Consider the following 23,366-nt stretch of genomic DNA (forward strand, 5'->3'; position numbering starts at 1 on the left):
CTGATCAAACGCTTTAAGAAGGAAAGAAAATCCACAAATGAACTTTAACAAGGCACACCTGTTAATTGAAATGCATTCCAGGTGACTTCCTCATGAAGATGGCTGAGAGAATGCCAAGAGTGTGCAAAGCTGTCATCAAGGCTACTTTGAAGAATCTCAAATATAAAATATATTTTGACGTGTCGAACACTTTTTTGGTTACTACATGATTCGATATGTGTTGTTTCATAGTGTTGATGTCTTCACTATTATTCTACAATGTAGAAAATAGTCAAAATAAAGAAAAACCCTTGAATGAGTAGGTGTCCAAACTTTTGACTGGTGCTGCATTTAATTATTTCTCGCAACTATCTGTGACCTCTCCTCCTCTCAACTTTTCCCTTCACTTGTGGAATTCAGTCCATAACACATCAGCTGTCTGTGACCAGGCGAAAAACCTTTCCAAGCCAAACCTTCATGTCATGACCTACACCCAGCCTACATCGTTGTCAAGTCAGTCAAAATACTAGAACTAATGCAATTTATGAATCCACTACAATCATGCAGTACAGTGTACAGTCAGAAAGCAGTTTAGCAGTTACACCTGCGGGCCACAATGTCAATAAAATAATAAAACCAAAAGCTTGCCTTGATTTGGAAGAGTTCCAGTGTTGAATGTTTGAGCCAAGTGTTTGAGTAGGCTAAACTAGATAGTGAAAGTGAAAAACAAACAAAAATATATATAGCTAGCTCTCTTTCTCTCTTGCCTCTCCTTAATTTTGGAAGAAATTAATTTGTTCAAAACGGTTTAATATTGTTTTTCTCTCTCTTTGAGTTAACTTTCACCACATTTAATGCGCTGCAGTGCTAGCTAGCTGTAGCTTATGCTTTCAGTACTGGATTACTTCTCTGATCCTTTGTTTTGGTGGACAACATGTCAGTTCATGCTGTAAAAGCTCTGATAGGTTGGAGGACGTCCTCCGGAAGTTGTCATAATTACTGTGTAAGTCTATGGAAGGGGGTGAGAACCATGAGCCTCCTAGGTTTTGTTTTGAAGTCAATGTACCCATCTGTCCTCCAGCTACACCAAGGTGCTACCCTACAGAGTGTTGCTGAGGCTACTGTAGACCTTCATTGCAAAACAGTGTGTTTTAATCAATTATTTGGTGAAATGTGAATATATTTAGTAGAGTTTTACCTAAAAAGGATAACTTTCTGAATGTTTCACAATTAAAACTGTCATGAAATCCACTGAGGAGGATGGTCCTCATCTTTTTTCCTTTCAGAGAAGCAGGTAGCCTAGTGGTTAGAGCATTGGGCCAGTAACCGAAAGGTCGCTGGTTCGAATACCTGAACCAAATAGGTGAAAAATCTGTCAATATGCCCTTGAGCAAGGCACTTCACCCTAATTTGCTCCAGATGCGTCGTACTGGTATGGCTGACCCTGAAACAACACATTTCACTGCACCTATCTGGTGTATGTGACAATAAAATATATAACTTTTAAAATTATTTTGCATTAACTGTGTAAAACTGTAGGAGCTTGTTTTCGCCACTGCATCTGCTAGGGCTGTAATCAAATCAAATCAAATTGTATTTGTCACATGCGCCGAATACAACAGGTGTAGACCTTACAGTGAAATGCTTACTTTACAAGCCCTTAAACAACAATGCAGTTCAAGAAATTAAAAATTAAAAATATATATTTAAGAATAAGAAATAAAAGTAACAAATAATAGAGGATAAAGGATGTTTGTGAAAAAATATATTATGACACCTTTCTGTTTTCTCAATGACATTCAACTCAACATTGAAAAAAGGCTCACGTTTAAGTTTAAGTTTTGTTCCACCTGAGCGAGTTTGACCAGTCTTTGACAATTTTTAGGGCCTTGCTCTGACACAGCCTGGTGTAGAGGTCCTGGATGGCAGGAAGCTTAGCCCCATTGATGTACTGGGCCATACGCACTACCCTCTGTAGTGCCTTGCGGTCGGAGACCGAGCAGTTGCCATACCAGGCAGTGATGCAACCAGTCAGGATGCTCTCGATGGTGGAGCTGAGGACCCATGCAATTCTTTTCAGTCTCCTGAGTGGGAATAGGTTTTGTCGTGCCCTCTTCGTGACTGTCTTGGTGTGCTTGGACCATGTTAGTTTGTTGGTGATGTGGACACCAAGGAACTTGAAGCTCTCAACCTGCTCCACTGCAGCCCCATTCATGAGAATGGGGGTGTGCTCGGTCCTCTTTTTCCTGTAGTCCACAATCATCTGCTTTGTCTTGATCACATTGAGGGAGAGGCCAGGTCTCTGACCTCCCTATAGGCGTGCTGCTGAGGCTACTGTAGACCTATATTGCAAAACAGTGTGTTTTAATCAAGTATTTGGTGACGTGGATATATTTAGTATTATAGTTATAGTATGATGGCTGTTATCGAGTTTGGCAGTTGACTGCTCGGGAGATTGTCATCGGTTCTGTTCCACTAGTCTCAAAGCATCTTCAGAAGCCCAAGCTACACCAGGGATAGAACTTTGAGCTTGAGTCGCTTTGAGAAAATGTGTCTTGAGACTCAAAATAGTGCTTTTGATAGAACTTGGCTAGGTTTTGTGGACAGGGGCTTGGAGCTACTCTGAAAGTACACTCAGTGTTCCACAGATGTGGAGCTCTGAATGACCAATTCTGTGCAGAATAATGTAACCCTCTCCCGAGTCCCACTGTGGGCTTTAAAGACTAGCTCAGCCTCCAGAGGGTTCAGCCTCCGTCAAGAGGACTGTTGTCCTCTTGGACTAAAATGCCCTTTGCTGCACTGCTCTTCCCTGGCATGAGGGGGCAACGCTTGTGCCTGAGGCCCTGCTAAAGGTTTGTGAGGGGCTAGGCCTAAATGTTCTCACTGGATTAAAACATATTTGTGGGAAATAGTTGGGCCTGCAGCCAAGTGTCTTATCAAAAGAAGTTAGGAGAACAACATCACCTTCATTTTATCTGACAAAGGAATCCATCAGAGGTTCACAACCTAAAGTAATTTGTGGCCCCTTGCCCACTTCTTTCTCAGAGACCACCCACACTTGTTTTCACCCAGTAGTCTTTGCCAGTTGTGTGGTGTAGCTGTATTCTAGGGTTTAAGTTGACCTCAAGGATTTGTTATAACTCTATTATGGTCAAACATGTTATAAAAGCTAAACAGACTACTGCCTCTGCTTCAGGCCAGGGCCCTTGGCCAATCAGCTTCGCCCAGCCCCAGGGCAGCTAGGCTCAGTGTCTTCTTCCCTGGCTCCTAACACCTCACTGAGTCAACCTTCCAATCAAACCTCCAGGACAAACTGCACTCCCTGACCCTCCTGCACCGACCTCTCCCCATTTCAACGCACTCCCATCAGGCCACACACTGCTGTCAAAACCCGGGGAGTCCTCAGAAAATATGAAAGATGAATGAAGTAGTGGGACACGCACACACATACACACAAACTCATAGTTGTTTTTTTAAACATTTGACCAAGATGCCCTGGTTCTATGAATAATAGATTTCAGAGGTTTCTGTTGAGTTGTATATTAAAGGTGGCTTTTCTTCCTCCCAAAACCTGATGTTCAGCACTTGTACTTGAATATAATAATAAGAGGGTTTCATATTTGAAGCATGTCCTGAAATTATATTTAGCATGAAACAAAACACATAATTTGGCTTGCGTGGGGGTAGTGGGAGGGTAGCACTCTGTAAACATTTCTTTCTAAAATTAAAGAGGCAAACAAGACAGCTATTTGTATAGGGTAATAGTCTCTCTGTGCTCCCTCAAACAAATCTTGGCATAATCAGTAGAAGGGCCAGGAAGCAGAATTCCCCAAAGACAAGGAAAATCAGTTTGAAATTGAAAAACACCTTTTTAATCGATTTGAATCAAACCAAATACTGTTTCTTTTGCAACACTTACCATGCCGTCGGTGAAACCGGTTCAAACTCTGTTGTACAGTTGTGACTCACCCTTCATCTCTCCTCTTCCTCAGGTCATCCTCATCCTGACCAAGTACTACCACGGTGACTCCAGCAAGGTTCTGGAGAGCTCCCTCTGGAGGTAGGATCAGAAGGCTGTGTGTCTGTTTGTTTATGTGTTCGTTTAGCCCCGTCCACCTATCAGGACAGTTACACACTGTTAGGTTAAAGGGTCGTGGGTTGATTTATCTCGTTGCTGTGCTTCTCAGAAGCCACCGTGGCACTGAGTACAGACAGAACAGGAGTGGGAGAAAGACGAAACTTCAGCGGGCGTGAGAGCGGGCATCTCTTTGGACAGATAACATGTCGTCGTGACACAGGACAGGCCAGTGTATTGCATGTAATCCGTTACATGTAACGGATTACAAAAAAATACTGTAACTTTAATCCATTACTTTACCAGCAAAAAATATTGTCATCGGATTACAGATACTTTTGAAAAAAACGAGATGATTACTTCTAGGATCACTTTTTAAATTCAGAAAGGATGTTTCCGGCAAAAAAAATGGACACCTTTCTCAATGACTTTCAAATCAGCATTGAAAAAAGGCTCAAGTTTAAAGGAAAACTCCACCCAAAAACTATTTTTTGATATTTGTTTCATTAGTCCGTTGTTGATATATTCCCAAAATGTTTATCAGCAATCAAGTTGTAACTTTCAAAAATGCATCACACGGGCCAGATTTCTGTATTTTGAAAGCTGCATATCTTGAAAACTTGATTGCTGACATGCAAAAAAAATTGGGACTATATCAACAATGGACTAATGAAACAAATACCAAAAGATAGTTTTTGGGTGGAATTCTCCTTTAAGTTTGTTTCGCCTTAGGGAGTCTGACCCCAAGTCAGAGATCACTATGACGACACAGCAGATGGATCGCGGGAAAAGAGCAGGAATAGGCTTTTGTAGGCTACAGTCCAAACTATGTCTTCCAATGGTGCGACTGCTGTCGGCATCCAAAGATGATCCAATTTGAATAAATGCTTGGAGGTAAGGACGACAGCAGTGGTGTAGCCTACGGGCGATACGGATATCACTTATTGTTGATATCTACATAGTGCATAGATTTCACACTGCTGCTCTCTCATTTAGCTATTTGTGCCATATGGATTGTGGTTGTTGTGGATGGCTGTTCACTAATGTATATATGTATTTTAACCCAGTAACGGTTGAACTGAACAAGTTTAAGCTGCTGTTTTTGCGACCAGTGGACAGCCAGTGAGAAAATGCGCTCTTGCAACAGCTGCATAGTGCGGATCCCAGCCTATGGAATAAAACGTTTGAGGGAGTTCCTCCCATAGAGTCAAAAATAATTTTACAGGATCTCTATGGTTCCTCCCTTCTAAACTCCTCTGTGGTATTGTGTTCCATACGACCAAAAACACGTTTCATTTAAGAAGATGGGGCTTTTATTGCTCTTTTTAATTTGTGCAGATAAAAAAAAATCAAATAATAGGCCTAATGGACACGTGATCAAACTTGCACACTTTTGATAGACTTAAACAGCTGCAAATGACCGTGATATCAAAGTGTCACCAACAAAAACATTAACAAAAGGCCTATAGCAAACGCAGCATGTGGCATACATTTGTAACATGCAAATAGCACTTGTTGGCAGTGCACAAAGCATGCCATTCCATGAGAGCAGCATTTATCTTTCAACCTGAAGCAATGAGCCCAATCAGTCCTCCACGATAACAAAATCATAAACAACAGAGTATGCTAATAAATCCTTTGTTTTTGGGTTATGCTGCTCAGGTAAAACAATTTGGCTATTCTATATTTCCATATTTCAGTCCTATTCTTGAAGATCAGGGGGTAAATTATTTGGAATGATTGGAAATATGACAGACTTTGGTGTTTAATGTAAAGCTATAGCCTAATCCTATTATTATCTGTAGTAGATAGCAATGGGTTAGAAGCCTACATAACCAACACATTAAGTAAAATGCAACATCCATTTATGACCAGCTATGTAAAAATCAAACAGATTAATCCTGCAATAGATGTCGTTCAATTGGTAATATAAATTTTTTGGCTTCTTCCAATGCCTATTACGGGGAAGGTAATCAAATAGTAAATGAAAGCAATCAGATTACAATATTGAGTTTTGGTAATCCAAAAGTGATGTTACTGATTAAAATGTTGGACTGTAATGGATTACATTTAGAAAGTAACCTACCCAACCATGGTCATGACTGGGCCTGACAGGCCTCTAATAGAACTGCCCAGTCGGCAATGACATCGCCACTTTCCTCAATGTTTCAAAACGAGAGCACTAGCTCAGAACCAGTCACTCCTCCACATACATTTAGGTATTCCAGATCATAAGCCGTCACGTCAGGGTCCTAGTTATACGGACACTGGGTAGAGAAAGAAAGCCGCCTAGAAATCAGTCACAAACATTGAACGTGTCTCACGGCAGTACTTAATTCATTCCCTTCGCCTCACTCTGGGTTCCCTACACTTCAAAGTGCTGGCCTCTCATTAGGTGTGACTGCCTGTCTCTCTCTAGAAGCCAAATGAATAATGTACATATTTCCACCCTGCTCCATTTTGATGTTTTAATGTTGTTACTCATGAATGATTCATTTATTTTCACCATGACAAACCAGTCTGGTGGGAAAAAGAGATGTAGGAAGGTGAACAATCTGGCAGATACACTGGACGTCCTTTGCCTCTCTTTTTCATGGGCAGTAGCGTGAAGAGAATTTGCATGTTTTTGTAAGGAGCTAAAATGGCCGCCATGGTGGTGTTGCGCTATTATGAAGATTTGGTTCGATTCCAGGCTGTATCACAACCGGCCGTGATTGGGAGTCCCATAGGGCGGCGCACAATTGGCCCAGCGTCGTCTGAGTTAAGGGTAGGCCGTCATTGTAAATAATAATTTGTTCTTAACTGACTTGCCTAGTTAAATAAATGTAAAATAAAAATTCTAATAAATACATGTGTGGGGGCATTGGTTTCCTGTCAGCTCCATAAAGGCTGTGCAGTCACAGCAGTAGATCAGCTTAAATATTACAGATAGATTGTGGCTTCCATCAATGTAACTGTCTGCATCATTTCCAATCCCCCAAATATATATATATATATTTTTAAATATATACAGTGCATTCTGAAAGTATTCAGACCCGTCACTATTTCCAAATGTTGTGACGTTACAGCCTTATTATAAAATGGATTAAATAAAAGAACCTTCCTCATCAATCTACACACAGTACCCCATAATGACAAAGTGAAAACATTTAGACATTTTTGCAAGTGTATTCAAAATAAAAAAACTGAAATACCTTATTTACATAAGTATTCAGACCCTTTGCTATGAGACTCGAAATTGAGCTCAGGTGCATCCTGTTTCCATTGATCATCCTTGAGATGTTTCCTCAACTTGATTGGAGTCCACCTGTGGTAAATTCAATTGATTGGGCATGATTTGGAAAGGCACACGCCTGTCGAGATAAGGTCCCGCAGTTATTTTCCAATATCCTCCCCACGTGGAAATTCTTTAAGATTAATAGATATTGCAATTATTTGATGGGGTGACCACATTCTGTCTCCCTATCAACACTTTTTAAACTTTTGCTGCCAGAGAGAATGACATAAGAAAGTAGTCAAGACGACTAGCTTGATTGAGCCTCCGCCATGAATACCTCACTAGGTCAGGATATTTAAGTCTCCATATCCACAAGTTCCAATATATCCATGATATGTGTGATTTTCTTATGTGCATGAGTGTGATAGTTTGTACTGTAATTTCCTTTAAGGTTCATTGAGATATTTAAAACCGTATTAGAATCTCCCACCATAATAATAGAGTATTGTATTGCTTGTAGACTTGATAAATGATTATATATCTATATTTTCAAAGAAACGTGGATCATCATTATTTGGACCGTATAAATTAATGAGCCAAATCTGTTTATGGTCCAATAACATTTAAAATAATCCATAATCCTTGCAGATCTGTTTGGATAATTTGCACATTCGGATCAAAATTATTGTTAATTAATTAAACCCCTTTTGAGTTTCTTTGCCCATGGGAGAAGTATATTTCACCCCCCCCCCCCAGTCCTTTTTCCACACAACTCCATCTAAAATTCTTGAATGAGTTTCCTGTAAACAATAGATATTATCTTCCTTCTCTTTTAGCCAGGTAAATACTGATTGTCTTTTCTTATTATCGGCTAAGCCATTACAATTATAACTGGCTGTACTTATTTCACCATTTACCATAATGAGATATACGTTTAAATTCTATTTATCATAATATACAGTGATTCGGAAAGTATTCAGACCTCTTGACTTCTTCCACATTTTGTTACGTTACAGCCTTATTCTAAAATGGATTAAATTGTTTTTTCAATCTACACATAATACCCCATAATGACAAAGAAAAAGGTATTTCTCTTCTTTTTTTTTTTATACATTTGCAAAATTTCTAAAAAACGGTTTTTGCTTTATCATTATGGAGTATTGTATGTAGATTGATGAGGAATTTTATTTATTTAAGACATTTTAGAAAAAGGCTGTAACGTAACAAAATGTGGAAAAAGCCAAGGGGTCTGAGAACTTTCTGAAAGCACTGTATGTTTGTAAACTTATCATTAAAAAGTACCATAATGAATAAGTGTCCAAATAGCTTTACCGTGATATTTGCACTGCTACTGAGTAAACCTTCAGTTGCTCTCCACTATTCCACTTGCTAAAACTTCCCTTCATCCCAAGTTGGGTTGTCGTCCCAGTGACTGGCAGACCACCCCTGTCCATCTGGATTCTAGGGCCTTTGAGAGATTGGGCCCCATCCTTTAAAAAGAGCACACAGTACCACCCACAGAACAGATGTAGATTAACTGCCAAAAGCATTTACAACACCCTCACCTCGATTGTATACAATTATTTTCCTTTTGTTAATATATATTAAAAAGTCGTGCATATCTTAATTTATTTCCACAATACACATAATATGTGTAACAATGTAGGCAGTTCATACGATGGATTGTTACCTATAACCAGGATTGGCATTACAAAAATTACTTTTTTGGCAAACAATTATTGTGATCCATCCTATGTTGTTCCTAACGTCATTACCGCATAGCAACAGTTGTGGGACACACACACACACACACACACACACACACACACACACACACACACACACACACACACACACACACACACACACACACACACACACACACACACACACACACACACACACACACACACACACACACACACACACCCCACCCTTCCCCCACAACCAACCACAAGCCCAGATGTTCAACAGTTGTTCCATCCCCGAGCCCAACTCAAGAAAGGACTTGACGTTCAAAGGCATATACAGTTGTAGCTGTTTGAGAAGGCATGCAAGAATGGGGAGATTTGATTAACCAATGTCAAGTCTTAGCTGATAGAGCTTAGATACACCCCTTTCCCCTGAAACACCCACACGCTGGTCCCCCGTTGTGAGCATTTCCCCAAGCATCTCTGTGCAGTCAGACCTTTGATTATTTTGTGCTTCCAGGGCCACAATAATTTCCCCCCTCTCTGATTGTCCAAGTGTGACCCCATGGGTTACTGAAGCTAGTGTTGCCAGCGCTGCCACTACCTGGGTGGTGGCACCCCACTGGAATCCCCACCGGCTAGGTACAAGGTCGTCAAGGTTCTCATTAGCAGCTTTGAGAAATTCCTTGTATATTATGCTCACCCATCTGGGGGCTTTGGCTCTGTTGGACCAACCCTGCCAGCCAGGCTCAGACTCTTGAGGGGGCGGTGCTGTTCTAGTATGTCTCTGACCGTGTTTATCTTTCTGTCTTGGCAGCGTATAGGCGACTTGCAGTAGGCCTATAAAACAGATAAGGACTTCTCCTTAGTGTATGAGTCGCTCAGGTGGGTGTCTAGTATATAGGGTTGGGGAACCGTTCCATCATGATAGAACAATTAATAATTAAACTATATTTATAATGTATTTTTTAAATGTATATCCCATATCTGCACAAAATTGAAAGCTCTCTCTGTCACAACTCCTGCTCGCAAGCACACATGGGCTCTGGCATTTGTAACCATTTTCCCTGAGTCTGGACGTTGTTGTCATTTAAGCTCGGGATCAAACAGAGAAGAAGATGCGGATGATGAATGGGGCTCGGCGCCTCACCCTGTCAAGTGGTGTCAATCAAGACCCAAGGCGGTTGCTCGGCGTTGCTCCGGAGGAAAGTTAGCTGAGAAGACAAGAGAGAGAGAGACTTCTGTAATGCTTCTGGGTCAGTGAGTTTAAACCCGTGTCACGGGCTTGCCTTTTGGAGTTCTGTGGACTTGCTTGAATGTGATTTTGTTTGGTGTGGGCTACATCAACCACTACACGGTGAAAGGAGATAGATCTGGTTGGCGTCTGTCTGTCTGTTTAACCCCTCCCTTACTCACTCTGTATTTCTTGTCCATTCTCCTAAATTGAAGGGGTTCTGGTTAAGGTTGAAATGTTCCGTGAGGAACCCAAGCACGTCGGCCACAAACTGTCCCTTTCACTTCCCCTGTGACTCAGCTGAAAGATTAAGTATCTGTAGCAGCATTTCCTGTCTCAGTCATTCCTGGATTCTGGAGGGGGAGAAGCGATCCCATGTTTTTTCAATCAGGATTAAACCAGAACAGATAATGGGTTTGTGGTGTGGGACAATGCTATGTGAACTGGGCTCTGGAGAGATGGGAGTCTGCGGTTGCTCACAGTTTCATTGCCTTAATTTGGTTAGTTCTTAGAGAACATCAAATGAGATTGATCTATTACAGATAGTCTCGCTTAGGCACAGCGGATGAGAAACGAAATATTGATCATTATAAGTGCGGCACTTCTTGCTGGTCAATTATAAGCTTCCCGAAAAATGTGTCTGTGCCTTAGCCACATTTCCCTACTGAAACAACTCTGTGTAAAACCAGTCTGTTTCTGGTTATGCTCAAATAGGGACAAACAAAGTGTGTACTGCTTCACAGTAGCTTATGGGATTTAGTGAAACTGTCCCTTTTTGCGCTTGTGTCTGTGGAGCGTTGGCTTTCGTTAGCCATGTGGGTTTAATGTCTCTGACTCCAATAACCTGGGCCTTGAATCTGTTATAGCTGTCCCGGGATCACCAGCTCTAACATAGAACGTCTCTCTTTGTCATCCGAATGGGGAAAACACTGAACGTTTACTATGATATTGAGGCAATGTCAACCAACCTGGGATGTTTATTTCCAAAACGTATTTCACAGTTTGTATTTTGAATTAAATAAGACAGAGTATGTGCTTTACCTTGTATAGGAACATTTTACAATTGCTCCATATGGGCCTAGAAACCGACCAAGTGGAGGATTATAGCTTACCAATTTTTTATTTATTTAACCTTTATTTAACTAGGCAAGTCAATTCTTATTTACAATGATGGCCTACCCCCCGCCAAACCCTAACCCAGACGACGCTGGGCCAATTGTGCACCGCCCTATGGGACTCCCAATCACAGCCGGTTGTGATACAGCCTGGAATCAAACCAGGGTTTGTAGTGACACCTCTAGCACTGAGATGCAGTGCCTTAGATCGCTGCGCCACTCGGGAGCCCTATCAATCACATCTATATTGAGATGGCAACATGAACAACAGGCCTGCTATTCCCCTACCGCACACACTTATTTCGCAATCTCTCGCTCTCTTCCCTCGCTTTATTGATTCTGACAGAGACAGGGACCGAAGAAAGAGAGGGAAAATGGATTGAGATTAAGGAAAGAGAGAAACAAAGGGGAGAAGACAGAGATGGAGAGAGGAGGAGAGGGATTGCAGAGTAGAGGAAGTGTGCATGGGAGGAACGTGACAAATGTCTGTAGTGGGCCCCGTACTGTTGTGCCTGAGGGGACCCTGGGGGTATGCTCTCTCTCTCGCCCTTCCTCCCTCTCTCTATGTGACCCCTGCCACTAGTGGAGGGTAAAAGGAGACGCAGCAGGCTGGCACTGGTCAATAATTGATGTGATCGCCGTGGCGATGATGAGGCTGTTGTTGTTCCTCTGTATTCTGCTTTAACTCAAGTGGCTGTGCACGGTCAGGGGCCCAGACCTCACGGTGAGAGGGGGAACGCCGAACGTTAACACACCACACGCCCTCACCGTGTGTGTATGTGTGTGCGTGTATGTGCACATGTTCGTGTGTTTGGACAAGCTAGCTTGCTTGTGTGTGTGTGTGTGTGTGTGTGCCGTTGAGGGAGCATTCACCTTACCGTGAACCTCAGAGCACTTTTTCTCCCCTTTTCGAGTGCATTATCTCACACTCCTTCCCCTCAGTTTACCCCCAGAACTTCTGGTGTGCTTTTAGTTTCTGGCACCAGTTCTTACTCCTCAGAAGTCCTTAGCGAGAGACCTCACTACGCACTCTTGCAGCTGTTCTAGAAACGGTGTGAATCCCTATATTCCCTATTTAAGTCGTGCACTTCATAGGGAATAGGGAGCCGTTTGGGATTCCCCCCCATGTCTATAACAGCTGCAGGGGCCCCCATATCCAGAGATCCAGACTTCAGCTGTGGTCTCTCACTGTCCCTATTATCTCCAATGATGAATTAGCATGTCAGAGTCTCAGCGCTATCGCCGCTATCAATCATCATATGGTCGAGGCATGTCAACATTTGTCTTCATTTGCCCAGACTCTTCAGTTGGAGAAACAGGAAATAGCAATAGCCTGAGTCGCTCTACTGTACTGTACAATAATGTACCGCCACACCAGATGGTAAACCCCTTAGCCTTACTGTATGTACATAAAGGGAGTCATATTAAATGTTGGTCATTCAAATGGATATAGCACCGTTGTGCCATTGTAGCCTGGGTGTTGTTTCTATCCCATGGAGGAATAACCTGTTTAAATACAGGTCCAGTGTTTCAAGATTTCTATGAAATATGACCTATAATGAATTACGATATGTTGAAATTAAGTTAAAATGCAGCTTTTCTGTGTTGGAATGGCGTGGGCATACCCCAACAACAGAATGGTGTGGGTATATACCGGTCATAAAAATTATGAATGCGATTTAGACCGCTGATTGGCCAGCTCAGACAAAGAGCCAACATGACATCATGTTCTATGAGGAAATAGCAAGTATTTTTGAAACGGTCTGTTGGAGATACAAGTTTAAGATGTTTTTTTAAAAGTGTTTTTTCCCCAATTCATGCTTTGGCCATAAATATGAGTATACACCATTTGAAAGAAAGATGCTATCTAGAACCTAAAGTTTTTTTGGGGCTGTCCCCACAGGAGAACCCTTTTTGGTTCCTGCGAGAACCATTTTGGTACCCTTTTTTTAGTGTAGGACGAGTCAACAACATTATGAACTTTAAAAAGTGAGATTTTCACCGAACAGTTACTTTAAAGGAAGAATTTTTTACAAAACAGTACTCGAATAGCTGTGACTGGTTGGCGTGAGTAAGGAGCTAGGGTGTGGATCATGTGTTTGGGGATGGGAGATTTGTTTCTGCATTAGTAAGAGGGGATGTTAAACCTGAGTGTGTGTTGACAGAGCCAATCTGAAGACTTTGAGGTGAGCCACATGCAGTACTCTCTGGGACGTAAGCCTGGCACACAAGAGCGGAGGCAGGCAAGGATTAGGAAACACAGATTCTCTCTATCTCTCTCTTACTCCCTCTCTCCTTGTCTCTCTCCGTATCTCTCTCCTTGTCTCTCTCGCTTGCTCTCTCTGTCTCTCCCTCTGTTTCTCTTTATCTCTGTGACAACACACACACATTGACTCACATTCAACGAGTCTTTCTGTGCCGTACATTTGTATTCATACATACATATTCACCAACCTGTGTCACGCACGCATGAACAGACACACTTTGTTTAAAGGAGGCGGTACACTCTAAAAATAAAAGGTTCCTGAAAGATCGTGTAGGGGTTCTTCAGATTGAAACTGTGGGGGAACCTCTATATTATTATCAGTATTATTATTAATAATCAGCACAGCAATAATGACAAGAACACAATTTTTTTGCTGTCAGTGTTTATTCTGATTTTAGTGGCAAAGCCGAATTCAAAAATCTAAATATGAGGTCAACTCCCAGCAGAGCTCCAAGTTCAATCAGTATGTCCTCTGGCATGTGTTAATGTGTGTGTTGATATCCTTCGTATCTATAGCCAGAAGGATTTTGCAGTGCATGATGGTCTAACAGATATCCAGTTACAGTATATTCATCAGCGGTGTCGGGAGGGTGAAGTCTGCTAGTACCAAAATAATTATTACACAAATGATTAACAAAAAGTGCACATGACAGTGTTCATACCTTGGTTTTTGTGGTAAATGTGAATGGGGGGGGGAAACGGTTCACTTTTGACAACGGTTTTCATACCCATACCTTGTCCATAATGTAGGGACCTCTGGGATCTTCATTGAAGAGGTCAGGGAGGAGGAAGAGGCTGCTGTGACTGAGTCCTATACGGTTTTAGAGAAACCAATGATAGAAATCAGCTAGCTTACATGTGATCTGTGTAACACTATGTGACAAACCAATACCACTTGTACATACCACAGACACACAAATAAGTGGGCCGTTCAGGAACCTGCGCCCAATGCGGCTATAGCCTTCAACATATTCTTACCTCTTTGTTGATTAACATCCACTGAACTGTGTCCATTTTCTGCTTCAGATTTTTTTTTTTTAAGGGAGAAAGTGCCAAACAACACAGCCATTTGCACAAATTTGAAAAGATAGATGGTATCACCATGAAACAATATCAATTTAGATCATACAAGGGAGAAACCTTACCTGCTGTTTTCTCAGTTTTCTAATTTTTCAGTTGGGCAGTTAGGTTCCTGCAAGAACCCCCTTGAGAACTAAGGAGGTTCCTCGATCAACCCCACCTCCTATGGGGTTCTTGGAAGTACCTTTTGGGGGCATTATTCAGTGCCAAGAACCGTAAGGTTCTTCAAACAACTTTGAGGATCTTAGAACAACCCTTGTTGAACCACTAATTTTTAAGAGTGTAGAGCTGCATATCCACGTACGCACTCAAGTCACACACACACGCGCGCCTCACACATGTCCTGTTAGTGCGAAAGACCAGCTGGGATGTATAATTCATGTGTTCGTCACACTTCTTTTGAACTGACGACAGGCTGCTAGAGAGAGAGAGAGAACTCACCCCTCCACCCCCTCCCCCCTCCCCCCTCCCCTTTCATCAACCTCTTACCCCCCCCCAAACCCCATCCTCTCCCTCCAGGGGGCTTGATAATGTAGGAGAAGATCCTTTGACGGACCCTCATCACACCTACACACTGACACCTTGCACATACATGCACACGTAAGCACGCACACGTAAGCACGCGCACACACACACACACACACACACATACATGCATAGACACATGCAAACATGCACACACACACACACACACACACACACACACACACACACACACACACACACACACACACACACACACACACACACACACACACACACACACACACAGGTCCACAAAGTGCAAGCATGGGACTTGACACATAGAGAGAGGGAAAGAGCAAGAAAGAGAGAGATGCCCGAGGCCTCCATCAGGCACACAGCAGTAGGGGGTACACTTCAAACTTGTCACAATCGCATCTCCTCCTCTCATACTCTCTTCCTCTCCCCATCACTGTCTTCCACTCTCTTTGTCTCTCTCCTCCCTTCCTCTGCATTCCATTCCCCCTGTGTCTGTCATAATCGATATGATAGTAAGGTCTTTGCTCTCGAGTCACGACCCATTTTTCTCTGTCTGATCTTGGTCCTTCAAAGTTACCCTCGAGAGGCACACACCTGTATCCATCCCACATTTGAAATGTGTTGAATGTTAGCCATTTCAATGGCTCCGATCGAGTTTTCATAATCACAAAGACGCTTTTTCTTTAATAGTTCAAGCACTTCATCCTTCACTCTCTCTTTCACCCCTCCCTCCTCCCCTTGTTCCTCCCATCTCCCACCGCTGCCGGGCGGACCTCTGCCACAACTCTGCCCTCATGTTATTCCGCTTACTCGTTCTCTCTCTGTCTCTCTCTTCCTCCCTATGTCTCCTTCTTCCTTTCTCTATAATCTTCCTTTCCCCTCTCTGGCCAGACGGTCTCTTTGCTGTAAATAGTTAATCGAGGCGAGCGGCATCGTCTTCCACATTACACTCAAGTCCTCCATGCATATTTCATGGCCCAGGGAGAGGTGGAGAGAGAGAGAGAGTGGGAGAGAAAGAGAGGGAGAGACAGACAGACAGACAGACAGACAGACAGACAGACAGACAGACAGACAGGGAGGGAGGGAGGGAGGGAGGGAGGGAGGGAGGGAGGGAGGGAGGGAGGGAGGGAGGGAGGGAGGGAGGGAGGGAGGGAGGGAGGGAGGGAGGGAGGGAGGGAGGGAGAGGGATGGATAGAGACAGATGGAGGGAGGCCGCACTGCTCGGCCTGACAAAGAAATTGATGTGGAATTAATAAATCATTGTGGATCCTCAATGCTGGGGATAATTGAGTGTGTTTGGGGTAGCAAGCAGCAGGAAAGGCCCACCACAGCAGCTCTCTGAGACACAGAGAGAACCGGAACACACAATCACTAATAAGGAGAGGAGATGGAGGAAAGGGAGCGAGGGATATAAATAGATAAAGAAGAGATTTGTGGATGCTTCAGACTTGTTGCAGGTGAAGCGAGTATTGGATTTTAAATGTTAAACTGGTTGTGCATCTGATACTTGGGTTTTGCTGTAGCTTAAATCATGCCAGGAACTTGCTGCACAGTTATGTGGCAACAATGGGCACTCTCTTACCGTTTGACGTTTTCTTAGTTACCTCAAATAATTCAACGCAGTTGGTAACTACTGTAGCTGGTACCAAATGAAATGGCCACTAAGTACCAGTAAGACATGGAGGTGGAGGAAGAGGAAGAGGAGGAAGATACGTTTAACACAACACCCACTCTTGGCAGTGTTGGACGGTGACAGTAAGTGACTGATGGCCTCGGAGCCTAATGGCAAGCTGAGGGTGATAATGATGAGGGTGATGATGATGGTGGTGGTGATGAAGATGGTGGTATATTAGCGCTGAGTGATTTAGCAGGCTGAGGTGCTAATGAGGACAAGGGTGTCACCACAGGGAGGAAGGGAGGGAGAGTGGGAGAGAGAGAGAGAGGGAGGTGGAGAGGGAGGGAGGGAGGGAGATGGAAGAGCGAAAGAGAATATAGAAATAGCATTGACAGGGGACCCTATTTATTTATCTGTGCAGCAGGCCTTACCGTTATGATCCCCCGCAGTCCCTGTAGTATTATTGTCACTCTATTATCCTTCAGCTACTTTCACTTGGTGAATAAGATAACGTGATATCTATGATAACAATGAATAGTAGACATCCCCATATCCATTATTTGACAGAAAATCTGTAATTTCCCTCAGCGTTGCTATTTAAAAAGAAAGATATGCAGTATTGCATGCAGTGATTCTGCCCAGTTGTAACTGTCCCCCTATCCCAGTGGTACTGTATGCAGTCACACAGTTGGCCAGAAACCCGAATCGTAAATCATTTTACAGTTTTGCGGGCCAATGAAAATAGCAATAACATGCAGGAAATGGAGAGTTTGCACAGTATCGTATGTGGTATAGATGTTTGCCAAGTGATTACGTCATTAGAGAACATGAACAAAGCCGAAGTCTTAAGTGACTGAGCGCCCTGGAGCGGGAGAGGAGTACAGTACGGGGGTAGCAGGCATTCACTCACTAACTATCTGATGTTGTCTGAAACCAACTGGAAAATAAGACGACTGTTAAAGCATTTGTGGGTGTGTATGTGCGTGTGTGTGAACACAGTACACCGTCTTTATGTGTGTGTGTGTATATGTGGGCATGTGCGTGTGTGTGTATGTAACCGTGCGTGCGTCTATGTGCGCGTCCATTCACGTGTGTGCCTGTGCTCGCATAGGTGTACTGTATGTGTGTGTGTGTGTGTGTTCTCTCAGATCCAGCACTACAGTGCTGACCTGCAGATGGTTTTCACACTGACTCAATGGGCTAGAGCACCAAGCCATCTGGAAGGAGTTTCACATGTTCTTGGACATTGTTCTTCCTGGAACCAGAAGCAGGCCTCCAAACTACAGACAGCTGCCTGGAGTGAGAGAGGTATAGGGGGAGAGAGAGAGGGAAGAAGAGAGAGAGAGAGAGACAGAGGGGGAGGGAGGGGGAGAAAGGGGGGGGGGCAGTACTTGGCAAAGTCTCTCTCTTTCTCCCTTTGTATCATTCTCATGCTCATTCACTCCCGCCATCCTCTCGTTCATACTCACTTTCCTCTCTTTCTTCCTGTAGCTTACTTACTTTCTCTCCCGTCCCCTCCTCTCATTTATCAACTCTGTCCTTTCATGTCTATAAAAAAAAATCTAATAATCCATAAGGAACCTCTGAGTTCCAGACCTCGCACTCTATAGGCACAACAGTGCTGACAGTCCAGGATTGATGGGGTTAGCTTACATCTGGGACGATTTGTAGTCTTTTGGCACGCAGCACCTTGCTGCATGTGGGTTATATCTACAGTGATATGCACGGGGTTTGGGTTGGCACTATAACTTACATTCATTAGAGGATCTTAGACTTTCTTTGAGGTAGATTCTATTTGGGTTGGTGAGTGGGATACGGAGACAGGGATTAGGCTTGGGCGGGATCCTGATTGTCATACCTTTATACCAACCTTGTGCCATAGCTGTTTGCAAACCCCACTGATACTCTGTAATCTGAAGGTTATCAACGCTAACAAGTACATGTCAAATCCAAAAGAGAATGCTAACTAAATGCTGGCGAGCGCATTGCGAACATTTTGTGCAGTTTCTGACCTAAAGTATACAAGTAAAATGCTACTCACAATTGCACACACACACAAAAAATATTAGCGAGCAAGGCTCTTGATCCAGCAGGGGATTCTCAGCTGTTACCAAGCCAATGCTTGATTTGGAAGATCCGAACATCTTAGCTAGAGAGCTAACTACAGTGGCTTGCGAAAGTATTCAGCACCTTATTTTTTCTATTTTGTTGCGTTATAACCTGGAATTAAAATCGATTTTTGGGGGATTTTTTTGTATAATTTGATTTACACCACATGCCTACCACGTATTTTTTTATTGTGAGACAAACAAGAAATAAGACAAAAAAACAGACAACTTGAGCGTGTATAACTATTCACCCCCCCCCAAAGTCAATACTTTGTAGAGCCACCTTTTGCAGCAATTACAGCTGCACGTCTTTTGGGGTATGTCTCTATAAGCTTGGCACATCTAGCCACTGGGATTTTTGCCCATTCTTCAAGGCAACCCTGCTCCAGCTCCTTCAAGTTGGAGGGGTTCTGCTGACATACAGCAATTTTAAATCATACCACAGATTCTCAATTGGATTGAGGTCTGGGCTTTGACCTGGCCATTCCAAGACATTTAAATGTTTCACCTTAAACCACTTGTGTGTTGCTTTAGTAGTATGCTTAGGGTCATTGTCCTGCTGGAAGGTGAACCTCCGTCCCAGTCTCAAATCTCTGGAAGACTGAAACAGGTTTCCCTCAAGAATGTCCCTGTAAAGCCCAGCTCTGTGGAGTGTATGGCTTAAAGTGGTCCCATGGACAGATACTCCAATCTCCGCTGTGGAGCTTTGCAGCTCCTTCAGGGTTATCTTTGGTCTCTTTGTTGCCTCTCTGATTAATGCCCTCCTTACCTGGTCCGTGAGTTTTGGTGGACGGCCCTCTCTTGGCAGGTTAATTGTGGTGCCATATTTTTCCATTTTTTAATAATGGATTTAATGGTGCTCTGTGGGATGTTCAAAGTTTCTGATATTTTTTTATAACCCAACCCTGATCTGTACTTCTCCACAACTTTGTCCCTGAACTGTTTGGAGAGCTCCTTGGTCTTCATGGTGTCACTTGCTTGGTGGTGCCCCTTGCTTAGTGGTGTTGCAGACTCTGGGGCCTTTCAGAACAGGTGTATATGTACTGATATCATGTGACAGATCATGTGACACTTAGATTGCACACAGGTGGACTTTATTTAAGTAATTATGTGACTTCTGAAGGTAATTGGTTGCACCAGATCTTTTTAGGGGCTTCATAGCAAAGGGAGTGAATACATATGCACGCACCACTTTTCCGCTTTTTATTTTTTGAAATAAACTTCATCAATTTTGACTATTTTGTGTATGTCCGTTACATGAAATCCAAATAAAAATCTATTTAAATTACAGGTTGTAATGCAACAAAATAGGAAAAACACAGAGGGTGAATACTTTTGCAAGATACTGTAGTTACTAAATGAGCAAACCAAATGCACAACTAGCCAGTTAACTTAATAGTTGCAAAATATCTAGCTGGCAAACACTTAGTTGTGAATTCCAGACTGTAATTAGATTACCTGGCGCGTACTGCACAACAGTGAGTGACTCACAAGGCTCCGGTTTCTTGACATTGTGTGCTTGGGAAACAAACACCGCCTGACATGTGACTGGGGACTACCAAAAGCTTCATAATAATGTGACAGATGAAATGAAGAACGCGGTGTTCTTTATCTCCTAATGTAATGACAAGTTGACCGCGGATACAGTATTTGCTTAAAAAGTAGCTACAAATATACACATTTGAAAAAAGTATTGACGGTATTGAAAATCATCCCGTGGCTTTTTCCAAATACCCCGGTATACGGTACGGTATACCGCCCAAGCCTAACAGTGATGTAGGGAATGTGGGATGTGGTGACTGGAATGGGAATTGTCTTTACTGCCCGCTCTGGATACTGTCTATGGAAGGCTAATATTTGTGGGTGACTGTTATGGAACTTTGAAGTATAATGAAAAGGGATTATGGTTTTCATTGGTTCACTTTTATGATCATTAGTTACACGGCTGAGCATGTACGCAGGTAGCCGCATGCATGCACTCACGTAGACGGGCGTACGCACACACACACACACACACAAACACACAAAACTGAGAGGAGTAGTGAGTTTTCATTAACTATCATTAATTCATGTTTGAACCTTGTGCGGACACCCGTCACAATGCAGCCCTGCCATTTTAGAGAACGGGAAGGAGGAGAGAGAGAGAGAGAGAGAGAGAGAGAGAGATAAGGAAGGCACAGAGTCTTCATTATTTCTTCGGAAGGGACCGGGTCCCATTCTCTCAGGGTAGAACGGAGAGAAGAGGATACACACAACAAACTCATAACACACTCTTATGAACACACATTGTATTCAGGCCACAGTGAGTGCTTCCGCTTTGCACAAAAATTGTCCCGAGTTCATTTTATTCGTGCTCCACTCCTACTGTTGCTAAAAGTGTTGCTCTTTAGTGAGGACCTGTGTTTCTCCTGTTCATAAAGTTAAATGAGAGCCAGCGGCTAGATGTCTACATGGTTTCAGCAGTACGTGTTAAACTGTGTGTGTGTGTGTGTGTGACGCCCCAGATAAGAGAACACTGCCAAGCTAACACTAAGCTAATGGAAGGTTTCCTGGAACAGGGTCAATTGAAAAAGTATGATGTTAGCGGGTACGCTCTATGCAACAGCTAGCTGTGGTGGCCACACACGCGGTGCTGGGCTCTAACTTTGCCTTTCCTCTCAGTGCTAGAGGGAGAAGACAAACAGACCTAATCCACTGGTTTGTATCTGTGGCACGTTTCCTCGTTCTCTCACAATGTGTCAGAAAGAAAGAGAGAGAGAGAGAGAGGGAAGGAAGGAAGGAGAAAGGGAGAGAGAGAGCTAGCCAGTGCTCGGGACAGCATGCGCACACAGCTGGGAAGGTGTTGGCCACACATTCCTGCTCATATTCACCCTGACAGAAAGCATGTAATGCACGCACGCACACACACACACACACAGAGCCCACCGGCCTGACATCTCCCTGTGAATAGACTTGGCATCACCTGGCACAATCAACAATACTTTAATGGTCAAGGAATACTCTCCATAAAGTCTTGTTGCTCTTATATTTATGGACTGCCACTTTTTATAACTGCTCGGATAATTGCCGTAAAACAATAGTCATTATCACATTAACGACCTCGTTAAGTTTCACGTTTTGGAACTGTTCTGCAAGCGAGAACATTTGGGGTAGTCAGTTTGTTATTGGGGTATGTCTTGAGCGATGAGAGAGAGAGACAGAGACAGAGAGAGAAATATACAGTGGTAGAGATTAAGAGGTACAGTAGCACACACTGTTCAAAGTTCAAAGGAATCTGCTAAACCATATCTTAAACCTTATTGTCATGTTTCTGTGAAGCCCCATTTCCTCAAAGATATTTTAGACATTTTAGATGGGTGATAGTCGATAGGACTGAGGGGTGAAGGTTGAAGGGAGACTGACAAGGAGTGAGTTTTTTTTTAGGTTGAGGTGAAGCGGCGAAGGGTGAGGAGCGTCGGGGTGAGATCCAACGTTTGAACCCTCTTCAGCATCAGAGGGAGCAGCTCGCCCATTTGCCAGCATGCACCACAGAGCTGGCAGCCTACCCACAATCCTCCTCACCAGTGTGAAGGGGCCAGCGCAGGACCCGCCAAGCAAGACCACTGACCTGCACCTGCATGGCGGGAGAGAGAGTGGGACAGAGAGGGAGGGATTGTGGGGGGTAAAGAGAGATAAGGGATGGACGGGGGAGGGGGTGTTAAAGGAATCAGCGTATTGGTTTATTCTAATCCCTATTAGCTTTTGCCAAGCATCAGCCATTCTTCCTGAGGTTTACACAAAAATATAAAACACTACAAGTAGCAAAACACTGATACATTGCTAGACAAGAACAGTCACACAAATACTAAATACAACGCTATACAAACAATACAACGAAAGATTAGTGTGTGTGTAGATTGGGTGTTAGAGTGTGATGGTGTGTCTATGTGTTTGTGTGTGTGTGTGTCATTTCACAGTCCCTATTGTGCAATGAGATCCTGTTTTATCCTTTTTTTTAAAGGTCATTTTGCTGTTTGCTTGAGTTTATTGGACATGGGAGTCCCGTGTGATCATGGCACTTTATAATACCGTGCTTTGCCGTGAATTTGTTTCTGGACTTGTGGACTGTGAAGAGACCCCTGGTGGCATGTCTTGTGGGGTATGTGTGGGTGTCTGGGCTGCATGTTATTACATTATGTAGACAATCTGGAATTGTAGGTATTCTCATAAAAACTAGAAGAGAAGCAGTTAATGTCTCGTCAACCCTCAGCATGTATGTTGTTGATGTTAGTTCTGCATGTGCAGAAGGTGTGCTGTGCTGGTCGGTTTTGAGCCAGCTGCCCAGGTCTGTGCTGTATGGTCTGGGCAGAGAACATATAGAGCAGGGCCAGGCTGGAGGAGCCAGCACTGACACAGGCCAGGGACTATCCCTGAAGACCCAGCTACAGCCACTGCCCACTCATATGCCAAGAAACTAGCTAGCTGGTCCTGCCGTCACCACGGCAA

At 43.3% G+C, this 23,366-nt stretch overlaps 1 protein-coding gene across 6 annotated transcripts in view; it reads left to right on the forward strand.

Moving 5' to 3' along the window:
* The window catches only part of LOC139561876 (VPS10 domain-containing receptor SorCS2-like), a 336,538-nt gene that overhangs the window by 96,043 nt on the left and 217,129 nt on the right, over positions 1-23,366 (forward strand). For all 6 annotated transcript variants that reach the window (XM_071379250.1, XM_071379248.1, XM_071379249.1 and 3 more), the window contains exon 2: positions 3,972-4,039. In XM_071379250.1, coding sequence (XP_071235351.1) covers positions 3,972-4,039 — 68 coding nt within the window. The remainder of the gene's footprint in view (positions 1-3,971; positions 4,040-23,366) is intronic.

The sequence above is a fragment of the Salvelinus alpinus genome, chromosome 31 (genome assembly GCF_045679555.1).
Source record: "Salvelinus alpinus chromosome 31, SLU_Salpinus.1, whole genome shotgun sequence".
NCBI lineage: Eukaryota > Metazoa > Chordata > Actinopteri > Salmoniformes > Salmonidae > Salvelinus > Salvelinus alpinus.